At 36.2% G+C, this 12744-nt stretch overlaps 1 protein-coding gene across 5 annotated transcripts in view; it reads left to right on the top strand.

The window, feature by feature from the left end:
- The window catches only part of trim36 (tripartite motif containing 36), a 75492-nt gene extending 66164 nt beyond the window's left edge, over positions 1-9328 (top strand). For all 5 annotated transcript variants that reach the window (XM_039758947.1, XM_039758944.1, XM_039758943.1 and 2 more), the window contains 2 exons: positions 2125-2422; positions 6454-9328. In XM_039758947.1, coding sequence (XP_039614881.1) covers positions 2125-2422; positions 6454-6802 — 647 coding nt within the window. In that variant the 3' untranslated portion in view covers positions 6803-9328. The remainder of the gene's footprint in view (positions 1-2124; positions 2423-6453) is intronic.
- Positions 9329-12744: the final 3416 nt, after the last annotated feature.

Genomic DNA, 12744 nt, shown 5'->3' with positions numbered 1-12744 from the left:
GACACAACTCGCATTGTTCATTTAAATGCCTGTTGACATGGGTTTCCCAGAATTTACTCTACTAGTTTTAAGCTTAAATCTGAGATTACAGGGTATTATTTCACAGTTTCTTATTAGACATTAAGGATAAAAAGCTTAAAACGTATGTCGCAAAATGTTTTTGCAAGAAAAGAAAAAAGCAGATGGTATTTAACCATCATTAATACTGAAAGTATATGTTGAGCCAAAATGCATTTTTAGATACTTGAAAAATATTCTTTGTTGTCCTGCATTTCAGGATATCTGAAAATAGTATCATGTGGGTTTTAAGATACTGTATCTCAAAACTCCTTCCTGTGAAAAGTATTTTTGAGTAATTAGACAAACTTTTTGTTGTTTTACACTTCCCATTTATGAATTTACAAATTCAGTACTCTATAGTTAAAAGCGAATATTGTTTCCTAAAAACACAAAATGCTATGTAATATAGCACATAGTTCTTGCAATAGGTACATATAAACATATTATATATGTGGATTTTTAACAATAAACTGGATACAGAAAGTTCTTATAGTAATGTATATAAATAAGAAGGCAGAGGCCAGCTGTTAATTGAGGAGTGGAAGATTGTAAATCACTTTTGCCCATGTCGATTACTAAAGTCTATTTCTAAACAACCTATAAAGATGTCTGCTGGGTGCAGGCTAATGTTCAAGATCTTAGTGTAAATTCACAAGGCTGAATGCTTGCTTTTTCAGTGTGTGGAGAGAGAGAGCTTGGTCATAGTAGCTGCTATTCTAGATGCCACCTAATTCAGAAGAGCAAAAAATGAGGAGTCTTAATGAAAGCTCATTATGACTGCCATTATTATTAAAAATTAAATGAGCATCTGAAGTAGTAGTTTTAACCAGAAAATTAAATGCTATATAGTTTTCTCCCATTTTTTTTTAACCATCAATATAAAATATCTTTTGTCTTTCTATACCACTGAAAAAGAAGGAAAACTAATATCATGGGATGAGTGTGCCTTGCTGTTACTTTCCTTCTTCCTGCAGGTACCATGGAGAGAGATACTTAAATGTTCTGCATTTCAGACACCTCTTGGGATTATAATCTTTATGACTTTCTTATAACTGGCAACTCTTGCTACTCAACAAAATGTCTGCATGTGAAAGTTCTCATTGGCACATTCCACTTGTAATATGAGTAGCAGCTTAACTGTACAGAAGGAAATGTAGAACAGATCAATTAATAAAATGGCAATTTGACAAAGGGTACAGCTTACTCATTATACATATCCTTCTAGTGTGTCCCTGACCTAGGTGTTTACTAGTCAGTCATGGTGATGGTTATCTGTGTTGATGTTTGAGAAGTAAAAATGTTACTTTTTTTTTCTGCTTAAAACATTTTGTGTTATGCACCTACATTTTGTAGTTCATTATCTTCTAAAAAGGGTACTATGCAAAATTTATTTTGAAAGCATAGTAAGGTACCATAAAATAGCACTGCTGTTAATGAATTTCCAAGTGTGCAAAAGTTGAAAACCATACATTTTGCCAAAGCTGTAAATTAGGCAGTTGTAGATTGTGCATTGTGGATTCTTTATTTGCCCAGTATTTTTGGTCACAATCCTTGTGGCTTCCTAGTTTTCTGATTTATATTAAAACAAGGTAACTCACTCATATTGTCCGATAGAGTTGGTCTTATTGATGCGTGTTCTCCTGTTCTATACTGCAGTACTTGCATTTTATGGAATCAGTCCTGTTTTTGGGTCTTTTTTTGGCTACCTAAATAAAAAAAAACACATTTAAGAGTAGTTGTTCATATTAAATTAATGTGCTATTGTATTGTTTTTGAAAAATGTAATGCTCTAGCTTTTAAGTTTGTTTTGATATCTCCCTCAGTAGTGGGAAATTGATTTGTTTTAAGTAGTTGTGCTTCTTGAATGTTAGTTGTTTGAAAGTATTTTTATTATACAAGAAAAATTCAATTCACTATTGCAGCATATTTGTAGTTATGCAAAAATTAAGTTTAATCACATTTGTATAAAATACAAACCGAATTACACATTATTGATTTGTGGTTGCATTAGGTAAATGTGTTTCTATTAGTCTGCATTAACACTTGTTCTCTCTGAATCCACAGTTTTTAGTTTTCTCTTTGATGAGAAATGTGGTTTTAATCCTGAACGTCTTATATTGAGCAAGAACAGAGAGTCTGTGGAGAGTGTGGCTGGCCTTACCTTGTTACTGGGTGCCGAGAGAATCCAAATGGGAAGCTACATCTGCCTGGACTACATTATTGGTGATACTGGCATTACCAGAGGAAAACACTTTTGGTCCTTCCATGTGGAACCTCACTCTTACTTGATAAAAGTGGGAGTTGCATCAGACACTAAACTTCAGGAGTGGTTTCATCATCCCCGGGACACCAGCAGCCCCAGGTATATTATAGACTAATTAGAATTAAATTGCAGTTGCAAAAATGTTATATTTGGTTTCTGTACTGAATTTTAAAGGGGCTGCATATTTGTCTATATCTTAATAATGGAAAGATAGGTATTGCATTATATGAAAAAAGCTTTTTGTTTAGGGTAGCGCAAAATGTATTTATTTTTTTTAAGTATGTAGTAAGTAGATGACAGTAACTAAATTGACAAATATCCCAGTCACATCTGCTAGGCTATTTATGCATGACATTTCAATTTTAAGATTAACAATAATAAGTGTGAATGCATGCTATAGGGCACCAGGGAGCCCCAAACCCCAATATGAACATAGCAAGACAGTCCCAGGTTCAAATAAATGGTATTTTATTATACAGTACCTGACAAGTAAAGAACAAAACACCTCCTGCAAATCACCTCTCCTCGTTTCACCGCGCTGCCCCCTCCAGTCAAGTGTTGCTTGTCTTCCTTCCAGCTCCAACTTGCTTCGACAATGCATTTTAGTCATGTTTCTTAAGGACCCAGGAGTACTTCCAGTGCCAGGCCTGTTGCCCATTGGAAGCACTTCCAGGTCACACACAAGTTCCACATAGCAGGGAGTAGATCTCCCTGCAGCACCTTCTTGCAGCACCCATGGACCCCAGTAGGGCAACACTGCCAGACTACAATTCTAGGCACTCCCTGTTGGTTTCCAAATCAGTGCCGGTATTGAGGGCTGCTGCCGTCTAATGGCTTGGGGAAGGGGGGGGGGTAAACATCCCCCAGAGATGGTTCTTCCCTGTCCTTCCTGGCCAGGGAAGGTCATAGCAATGTGTCCGGTCAGAACACCTTTACATCTGTTTGGGGCTTACAGCCTGTGTAATTAAACTTTTATTCCTGGTCGGGATGTCCATCAATCCTCCCAGGAAATCCTTTAGGGTCTGGCACCTTTCTCTTTCTTTTAGTCAGATGTCTGTCTGTCCTTTGGAAGCCCGCCTTCTGGGTAAGGAACCATCCTCTATCCTGGTTGGAATACCTGTGTGGTACTTGCAGTATTTATGTTAAATAGAATGATCATTTAGCAGGCACATGTTTGGAATGTACCATAAGAGTAAGTAGATGTCACTTGAAGTTATATTGAGTTATGTTTTTTGTATTTATTTTTATTTGTTTATTTGAAAATTGTAGCCATCAACTCACAAGTATATGGTTTAAATGAAAAAGCTCTTGGTTTGCCAATCAATTTATAGAGATTAAGATTATACTGTATATTTTTTAGAGGCCTAGAAGGTTGAATACTGCAAATCAGTCATATTATAATTCATGCAACACCATTTTTATTCCAGACTTGAAAGACACAATTTTTTTGCATAATGTTTATTTGTTGCACTGTAGCTGGTCCATTTTGAATAATGAGAGAACCACCAGGGACAGACATCCTATTTGGAACTTTGGCAACAATTTAATGCTTGTGGACAGACCACGGTAGATGGATTTTATCTGTTTAATGACTTTGAAGTATCTGAGTTCACCATGATAAGCAGGGAAAATAAGTGTAAGGGGTACGGTGGCTTGTATTGTCTTATGTATATTTGTTGCTATCTTGACCTTTTCCAAGAAAAGCAGATGAGACACGAGTAGAGGATAGGTCTTCAGGTACTTTTTGATCTTTTATAAGGTTTTGAAATAGGAAAATTGCAAATTTAATAACTGTGCAAATAGCCTATATTCAAAAAAAGTAATAAAACTTTCAAACTTCTGCATTTCTTAAAGTTAGTGAAAAATGTTCAATTCAGAACAATTCACTGCCTAAATTTGCCATAATTCTAAAATATTCTATATGTAGTTAACAATGGAGAATAAAATATCACTAGTAAAATTGCTAGTACCTGGTTGGTTTCCCAGGTTTGCAGGGTTGTCCCCACAATTATTTTCACTGTTCTTTTCAAGGTCTACCATTATCTTTACATTATCTTTGACTCTTTCTTGACCTTATGCCCTCCATCTCACTCACAATATGCAGTTTCACCAAAGTTAGTATGCACGTTTTGGAGAAATAGTATAAACTTTACAAGTAAACTTACTAGCTTTGTTGGAAAATAGAATAACTTTAATGTATATTTCACTTAGGAGTGGGTGACATACCAGTAAAATGGAGGAAATTCTTCTTCTGGTATGGATTTTGGGAAAAAAAGTAAATACCGAAAAGTTGATTTGCAGAAACGTAAAAAACAAAGCATGCAAATTTGTGCCTGCAAAAGGATATGGGAAGCTTGATTTTTTTTTTTCTTTTGATGTTCATGTGTCTTAAAGGTTACGTATTTGTAAGTGGAATTTTATATGTGAACTATATACTGCAAGCTAGCCTGTCCCTTTAACAATATCCCCCTGAGTGATGTGTAGTACAAACTTTTTAGTGAGTTGATGGAATCCAGAAAGGAGGACAGGTAGAAGCTGTGTCTTGTGCCATATTCGCTTGGTGGTGGAGTGAGGAAAAAACCTGTACTTTTATAGGTCCGAGAGTGATAAATAACTGGTATTGAATCTATTTGAGTAGCAGAGAATTAACAAGTGTCCGTGAATAACAGACATCCCTGTTTGCACAATTAATCAGTAGTGCATGTGCTACTTGAAAAAGTATGCATCAGTCTGAAAAGTATATACACAAATGATACTTTTTTTCAAATTTTTATTATACACACATACACCCCACATAGCCAAGCATCTGCTAACTCTTTAATTGATTTTTACTCCAGAATGTGGTATTCTGTACTAAACTTCCCCCTGTTATTTTTTGGAGTTAATGGCTATTCTAGTTCTGTTGTTGATCTTGCATATGGGTTGATGCCCATTAATTGTGCTGTATCTAATCGTCATAATTGGGTATGCTGTCATTTTGAGTGCTATTCAGGAATTGTTCTGTTCTCTCATCCTTCATGGAAGTGCACATTGATGTGGTGAACCACAGCATGAATTGTTTATTCCCATAAGAGGTGAACTAAATGCTCTGATTCATTAGAAGGTTCAATTTGAGATCCATAGACTATACAACAAACTGCTCTAAGCCCTGTAAATTACTGGCATTAAGAAATCAGAAATATGATGCTGTTACATTTATTTTGTTTTAGTCATCAAAAAAATTAAGGGAGCCTTGCACGCCAACTAAGATAAGACTCTGGACTCTTATTCTTGAAATTCTGTAGGTATTGATGATTCACTGCAGGAGTTCCTTTCTAGTTTCTGGAAGTACCCGTGTGCCTTCTGAAAGTGACCTCTGCCATTTCCTCTTCCAATCTGGACCCTCAATGAATATGTCAACTTTTCTTTTAAAACAAGACTAAAAGAACCAGTAACCCCTAATCTTGGAACATTTGACAAAGCTTCTAGTAAGGTTTCGTAGAACTAGTTGTTTACAGCTTCATTTACCCCTTTCTCACCATGCAACAGATAATATGTGACATTTCCCATATATCATAGATTCAGCTCCTACGCTGTTCTTCCTGGTAGCTTCACGTGATGCAGTGAAAGCCTTCAACTGATTCTGCTAGAATTTTCTTTATCTGATTTTGCACTAAATAGGAATTGATAATGGTAATATTAGTATGGTTAAACCTTTACATACCTCCACCTACAGCTATAGTTTTCACCAGTTTAAAAATTTCTTGACCATTGCAGATGTGTCTGTCTTTTTGTTCTCATGATTTGATCACAACTCTTACTGCTTATGGATCCTATCCTAATATCTACCTCTTGATTACATATTCTTATATTCTCAACGTACTGAGTAAATCAGTAAGGTTACAAAATCACCTGTACCAGTCATTAACACTCATTTTTGTATTTCTCATATGTTGTAAATGTGTTAGGCTTTGACATCTATCCTCTGCTCCAGTACACTCCTTACTTTTGACATTTTGTTCCAAGCTTGCAGTTAATAGAATTAAAAATCCCTTAGTGTCAAACATTATTTTCTTGTATTTCTGTATAATTATTACTATCATGTTGGATAAACTGGATCTTTTTAATTTTTCAACTGAAATTTCTTTTAGGTACGACCATGATAGTGGTCACGACAGCGGTAGTGAGGAAAGCTGCTATGATCCCTCTCAGCCTTTCACTCTTATCACTCTTGGAATGGGCAAATTAATCATCCCGAAAGGATCATCGACTCCCACAGACTACAACAACCGTGTTCTTCCCATGCCATATCATATTGGCATCTGTTTAGATTATGAAAAGGGCAAGGTTTACTTCTACAATGCAGAAAACATGGTGTGCCTATATGAGAGACAGGTGGATTGCACTGGCACTATGTATCCAGCTTTTGGCCTTATGGGTAGTGGTAAAGTACATATAAATGAGTTTATCACTACTAAGTGCTTGGTTTATTCAGAATAATCCATGTAAATGACAAAGTCTTTTTACAAGTTTACTTATAAAGTAATGAGCATTATCACACTACAGCCAGAAAAAAAAAAAACATATTTTTTTTTTAGCCTAATTAACTTGTAGGTTTTGAATGCTCCTTTGTATAGTAAGTAAAACCTTTTGGTTAGCTTTTCATCAGTTTTACCTCAAAGGATGGAAATACAAATCTAACATGTTTTTCTTCCTTTTAACACTACATTAGTAAAACAAATACCATTTGAACACATGACGTTAATGAGTTTTAGGCAATGTGCCTTTTAATAATGCTGTAAATATTTTTGCAAAAAAACATATCTGATTGTTTCACAAACATAAAATGGAATAGAAAAAATGTATATTATGGATGTGATATCAAATGCATGTTTGCAAATTATCATATACCACAACTATAAATGATTTGGTGGGTTTTATCTAAAGTGACTTTAAAGCTTGCATATTTCAATTAGGCCATAAACATTTCCTCTGATAGACTTAAGTGTGTGCGCGTATGTGTTTATATGTATGTACAGATGTGTGTGTGCGCGTGCGTGTGTGTATTTAGATGTATGTATGTACGGATCTGTGTGCGTGTGTGTATAATACGCTTTTTTTGACTAGAGGTCAGTTGATCAAACTTGATACAGAAGATTTCCTCACGATTTTATTAACTGAATTCTTGCTTTATAAACAACCCAAATTTATACACTTCTTATTTCTTTGCGTTACAGTGAAATTTATTTGTGATTAACACTAAACCGTTGCATACCAACTTTATTTTTAAGCACAACTAGAAATGCTTCACAATATTTTGACAATTAGTGTGAACTTTTTATTTTGTCCCTGAAATTGAATGCACTCTGCTCATAGTGAGGAGAAATGATTGTTTTTGGAAATGTTTTGCACTTATTTAAATATTTTTTTATGTTTTTAATATATGGTGGCGGTTCTTTAAATGGCATCACAGTTAATAAATAGGTGGGAAGCTTTTAAGCTGTGCAAGTTGTGAAATTAAAATAAGATTTATTAAGTATAGACCTCTAAAATGAATGCTTTGATTCAGGTATATACCACTTTATTATAATGTACTGTAATTTAAGAGGTTTTTTTTTTTTTTAATCTAGCAGGCAAATATTAAAATGAGATTTTTAGAATATTACTGGAAAAAGTCAAACTTGTTAATATCACATAACTAGAATGTAAAGTGAATCTGAAAATCTATTCATGTATGTTTTTTGTGGGTTTTATTTCATTTAAATCTGTCCATAATTTTGTGTTTGTTTGCATATTCTGGTTTCATTCTAAGAGAGCTTGTTTTATTTTACTTTAGTTCCTGACAAAAATCATTGGGCTAAACACGTATGTTTGTGTTTTCAGTAAAGTTTTTAATGGTATGTAACATAATGCCTTCTGAATGCCTAACATTAAAAGAAGACCAGTAATGTTGGCTATATGAGAATAATGTTAATGGGCTAAAAGTTGCAAGTAGTTTTTGAAAGATATTGTCTCATCCACTTTATTTATTTTAACCTCCCTTCCTCCTACTGGTGCTTCACTGCGGCAGAGAGGCCACACTGCTTCTACCTCTTCTTTGTCCTCTAAACTTTGTATATAGGTTTGTTTTTTTGTATTTATTAAATGCATTAGATTTATTTTGGTTGAAATCTTTCTGAAGCTCATAATGTTAGCTGGTTTAACAGTACTTGAGCAATGGGACCAAATGTATGGTACTTCACTGAGAAACTAGGATTTAATTTCTTTAAGGTTACCTCAGGTTTCATTGTTTCTTTTCTACTATTTTAAATGTCTGTGAACTTTTAAGTGTTTTGGGAATTTAAACTGGGTTATAAGCTTGTGCACAGCAAAAGATGTACAGTGGTTATGTTGCTTGTTTCGTACTTTTGGTCTTTGGAAATACTTTTTTTTTTTTCTGGAATATTTTTTGGTTTAGTTATGGAACGGCAACCAATATTACCAATAACTCTGCGATCCTGAGTGCACCTCTTAATAGGTTTAAATGATTAGTTGGTGTAGTACTTTGGCCCATATTGCAAGCTCAGCAGTCCTACACCTTTTCCACTGCTGTATAATAGAGAAGTTTGTTATTAAGCAGTTTATTCACATTGTACAGTTGATCAAAGCCTTTGGGTTTTTTTTTTTCCCCCCCACTTCAAACGTACCACAATTTAGTGTACTGCATCTTTTCTTGGATGCAAAAAAATAACTCGAGGGAAGTTGTATCTTGTAAAATTTACCAAATAGTTTTAAGGATTTTAATGCAATTTATCATAAAGCTAGCACTTTATAGCATGTAGCCTGGCTAAATGTTGTGCACATATGCGTGATATGTTTGTCAAATACAGCTGTGACTTTTATTTTTCTTATCTGCTGTTTTTATGCACCACAATACTATGAAAAGAATTTGTGTGTGTTTTTTGTATATACGTTTTTCTTTTTTGTTTGTGTATGTGTATATTTTTGTTTGTCTTGTGTTTTCCTCTCTCCCAAAGCTTATAAGATGCCTTTCCATAAAACAGAAGTGACCTGTTCTCTCTAAAAAAATGTAAACTCATAATTTCATATTTTTTATATATAATTAGAATATCTTATTAAAATAAATACTTCATGTTTTTGGCTTGGTGTGAGTTCTGTTCAAAAACATTACTTTGAAATGTCACATATACTACATACGCCTACACTCTACATTGGAACCTTTGCTCTTCAGTTTTGTTTCCTAAAGCTTGAACACTAACGCACCGTAGGAAGTCATAAGGTTTATCTGGAATCTGCTCGCTATAATGTGAATATCTCTTTATAACACAAAGAAGGCAAGTATAATATTTGATTTTTAAGGCATACCTTTTTAATAATTGGAATGTCTATTTATGATTTTTCATTAAAGGAAGCCCAGTTTTTGTGTTGCCGTAAGGCTTCAAGGGCCTGGATTTGTTTGCCTAACCCAGCCACACTATAGAATCTGCACCTTTCTGTGTTCTGTGGAGTTTATGTGGAAGGTCACCCATATTTGCATAATCACTTTTAATGAGGGAACAAGACAGTGAAACCGGTCAGATCACTTTTAATAATGATATCTTTGTGTGCATTGAGGAAAACCTCCAATATAACAGCAACATCTGACAATGTTAGAAAAAACAAACTAATCTTTTAATGATTGGTGAGCCAAGCACACCTGTATATTTTCTCACTGTATATTTTCAGTGTGATGCTGAAGTTCTGAAACCACTTCCTCTTGGTATGGGTTTGAGGGGGGACACTTGCTAACCCCAAGTAGCTGCTTTACCCCGTTAAAGGTTGTGCTCCACAACAAAAGATTCCAGGTGATGTGAGAATATATATATATTTTTTTTTAAACAAAAAGCTTGATTTAGAGAGCCAGTGTATTGGTGCTTGAACACATTTCTTGGAAGACTGTTGAGCTACTGAGTGCAATGCAATTTAAAGAGGAGTGCTCAAGTGAGTAAGTGAGTTAAAGACTGAGGGTGTGTTGTGCTACCTAACAATTGAGTTCCTGGCTTTCTTTCAGCTGGCAGAATGGCTAACATCTTTATAGTTTCACAAAACAATGTTTCTAAGTCATTATCACAAAGTAAATGTTTTCACATGGGATTCAAAAGCTACTTGAAGCTACAACCAGACTCGTTATACAAACTATTTTGAGGTCTTGCATCACTATATAAAACACTCTGAAACATCAAAATCTATCCGTTGTACATGTGCTGTATTCCACATATCTCAAAGTAAATTAAACTTTAGTCACACGCATCCCTGAAAAAAAGACAAAAAACACAAAATTGGCACACTGGAAGGCAAGTAGTTTCTTTTTAAGTAAAAATATATATAAAAAAAAAAAAAAAGATGACGTTCCATACAATCAAGTCAATCGTAACAAACCAAATTTCAGCCCCATCCAAAAGAAAGAGGAGAGCCAACCACCAATGCAAATCTTTAAAAGCAGCACAGAAGGGAGAGTATCTTTATTTTTCCCAGTAAAGAAGCTTATTATAAAATGTTCTTGACTAGATTCTGCCACACTTGTGGGTTTTGTGGAGCTGTTTTTGTGCTTTCAGACTCATATTTCATGCCAGTGTCAAAATCAGAAAGGGAGAAGCTGGGAAGCTTAAATGCTCTTACAACAAGACAGCATTTCAGCACTGTGAAACATTTTAGTGATGAGAAAGCTCAGCAGAATTCAATTACATCATCCCCAGAATCCATGCCAGTAACTGGTTTATAGTAAAACCAGCTGCATCCAGAAAGGGGGGGAAAAAACTTATTTCAAGTGCAACAAGAAAGGGTTGGTCCAAAATATGAGAATCTTTTATAGGTTTCATTTTTTGTGAAAGGTTGGTGTTCAAGACGTTTCTGCTGTTCTATAATTGTTTTCAAACTTGACTTTTAACAGGGCTAATTTTTCTGAGTAGATTTGGTTTACAGAGTGACTTATTTCAGGAGCACTCCACCAATGTCTGAGGACCACAGCTGTCCAGCTGCTTCTGACCCACTTTTCCATTGTGATGGGCTCAGTTCACTTTACATTTAGGAGGTGGATATGTCCTCCCATATCACCTCAAATGTGGGTTCACCTAATAAAATATGCACCCTGTCCTTATGTAATCACTTCTAGCCATAGTATTGTATGTGTATGTGTGTGTATATACTGCTCAAAACATTAAAGGAACACTTTAATCAGAGTATAGCATCATGTCAATGAAACTTCTTTTATTAATCTGGTCAGTTTAGTAGCAGAGGGAGGAGTTAATCACTTTCCGCTGCTTTGGTGTTACTGAAATTAGCAACAGGTACACTAGAGGGGCACCAATGGGATGACCCCCAAAACAGGAATAGTGTAACAGGTGGAGGCCACTGACGTTTTTCCCTCCTCAACTTTTCTGACAGTTTGCTCGCTAGTTTTGCATTTGTCTATGGTCAGTGTCACTACTGGTAGCATGAGGCGATACCTGGACGCTACAGAGGTTGAACAGGTAGTCCAAGTTCTCCAGGATGGCACATCATTATGTGCCATTGCCAGAAGTTTTGCTGTGTCTCCCAGCATAGTCTTAAGGGCATGGAGGAGATTCCAGGAGACAGGTTACTCTAGGAGAGCTGGACAGGGCCGTAGAAGGTCCTTAACCCATCAGCAGGACCGGTATCTACTCCTTTGGGCAAGGAGGAACAGGAGGAGCACTACCAGAGCCCTACAAAATGACCTCCAGCAGGCCACTGGTGTGAATGTCTCTTACCAAACAATCAGAAACAGATTTCATGAGGGTAGCCTGATGTTCTCTAGTGGATCCTGTGCTCACTGCCCGGCACCGTGGAGCTCAATTGATATTTGCCACAAAATACCAGAATTGGCAGGTGCACCACTGGCGCCCAGTGTTTTTCACAGATGAGAGCAGGTTCTCTCTGAGCACATATGACATGTGAAAGTGTCTGGAGAAGCTGTAGAGACTGTTATGCTGCCTGTAATATCGTTCAGCATGACCGGTTTGGTGATGGGCTGGGAGGCGTATCTACAAGCTAGACAACGGCACCTTGACTGCCATTAGGTATTGGGATGAAATCCTTGAACCCATTCTTAGACCCTGTGCTGGTGCAGTGGGTCCTGGTGCACAACAATGCCCAGCCTCATGCAGGCAGTTCCTGGAGGATGAAGGAACTGTTACCATTGACTGGTCCCCCATCCTCACCTGACCTAAATCCAAAAGAACACCTCTGGGACATTATATTTCGGTCCATCTGATGCTGCCAGGCTGCACCTCAGATTGTCCAGAAGCTCAGGGATGCCCTGGTCCAGATCTGGGAGGAGATCCCCCAGGACACCATCCTTCGTATCATTAGGAGTATGCCCTGATGTTGTCAGGCATACATACAAGCACGTGGGGGCCATACAAACTACTAAGTACGATTTTGAG

This window comes from Polypterus senegalus, chromosome 7, assembly GCF_016835505.1.
Source record: "Polypterus senegalus isolate Bchr_013 chromosome 7, ASM1683550v1, whole genome shotgun sequence".
In the NCBI taxonomy this organism is placed as follows: Eukaryota; Metazoa; Chordata; class Cladistia; order Polypteriformes; family Polypteridae; genus Polypterus; species Polypterus senegalus.
This window is presented reverse-complemented; position numbering and strand designations above follow the sequence as displayed.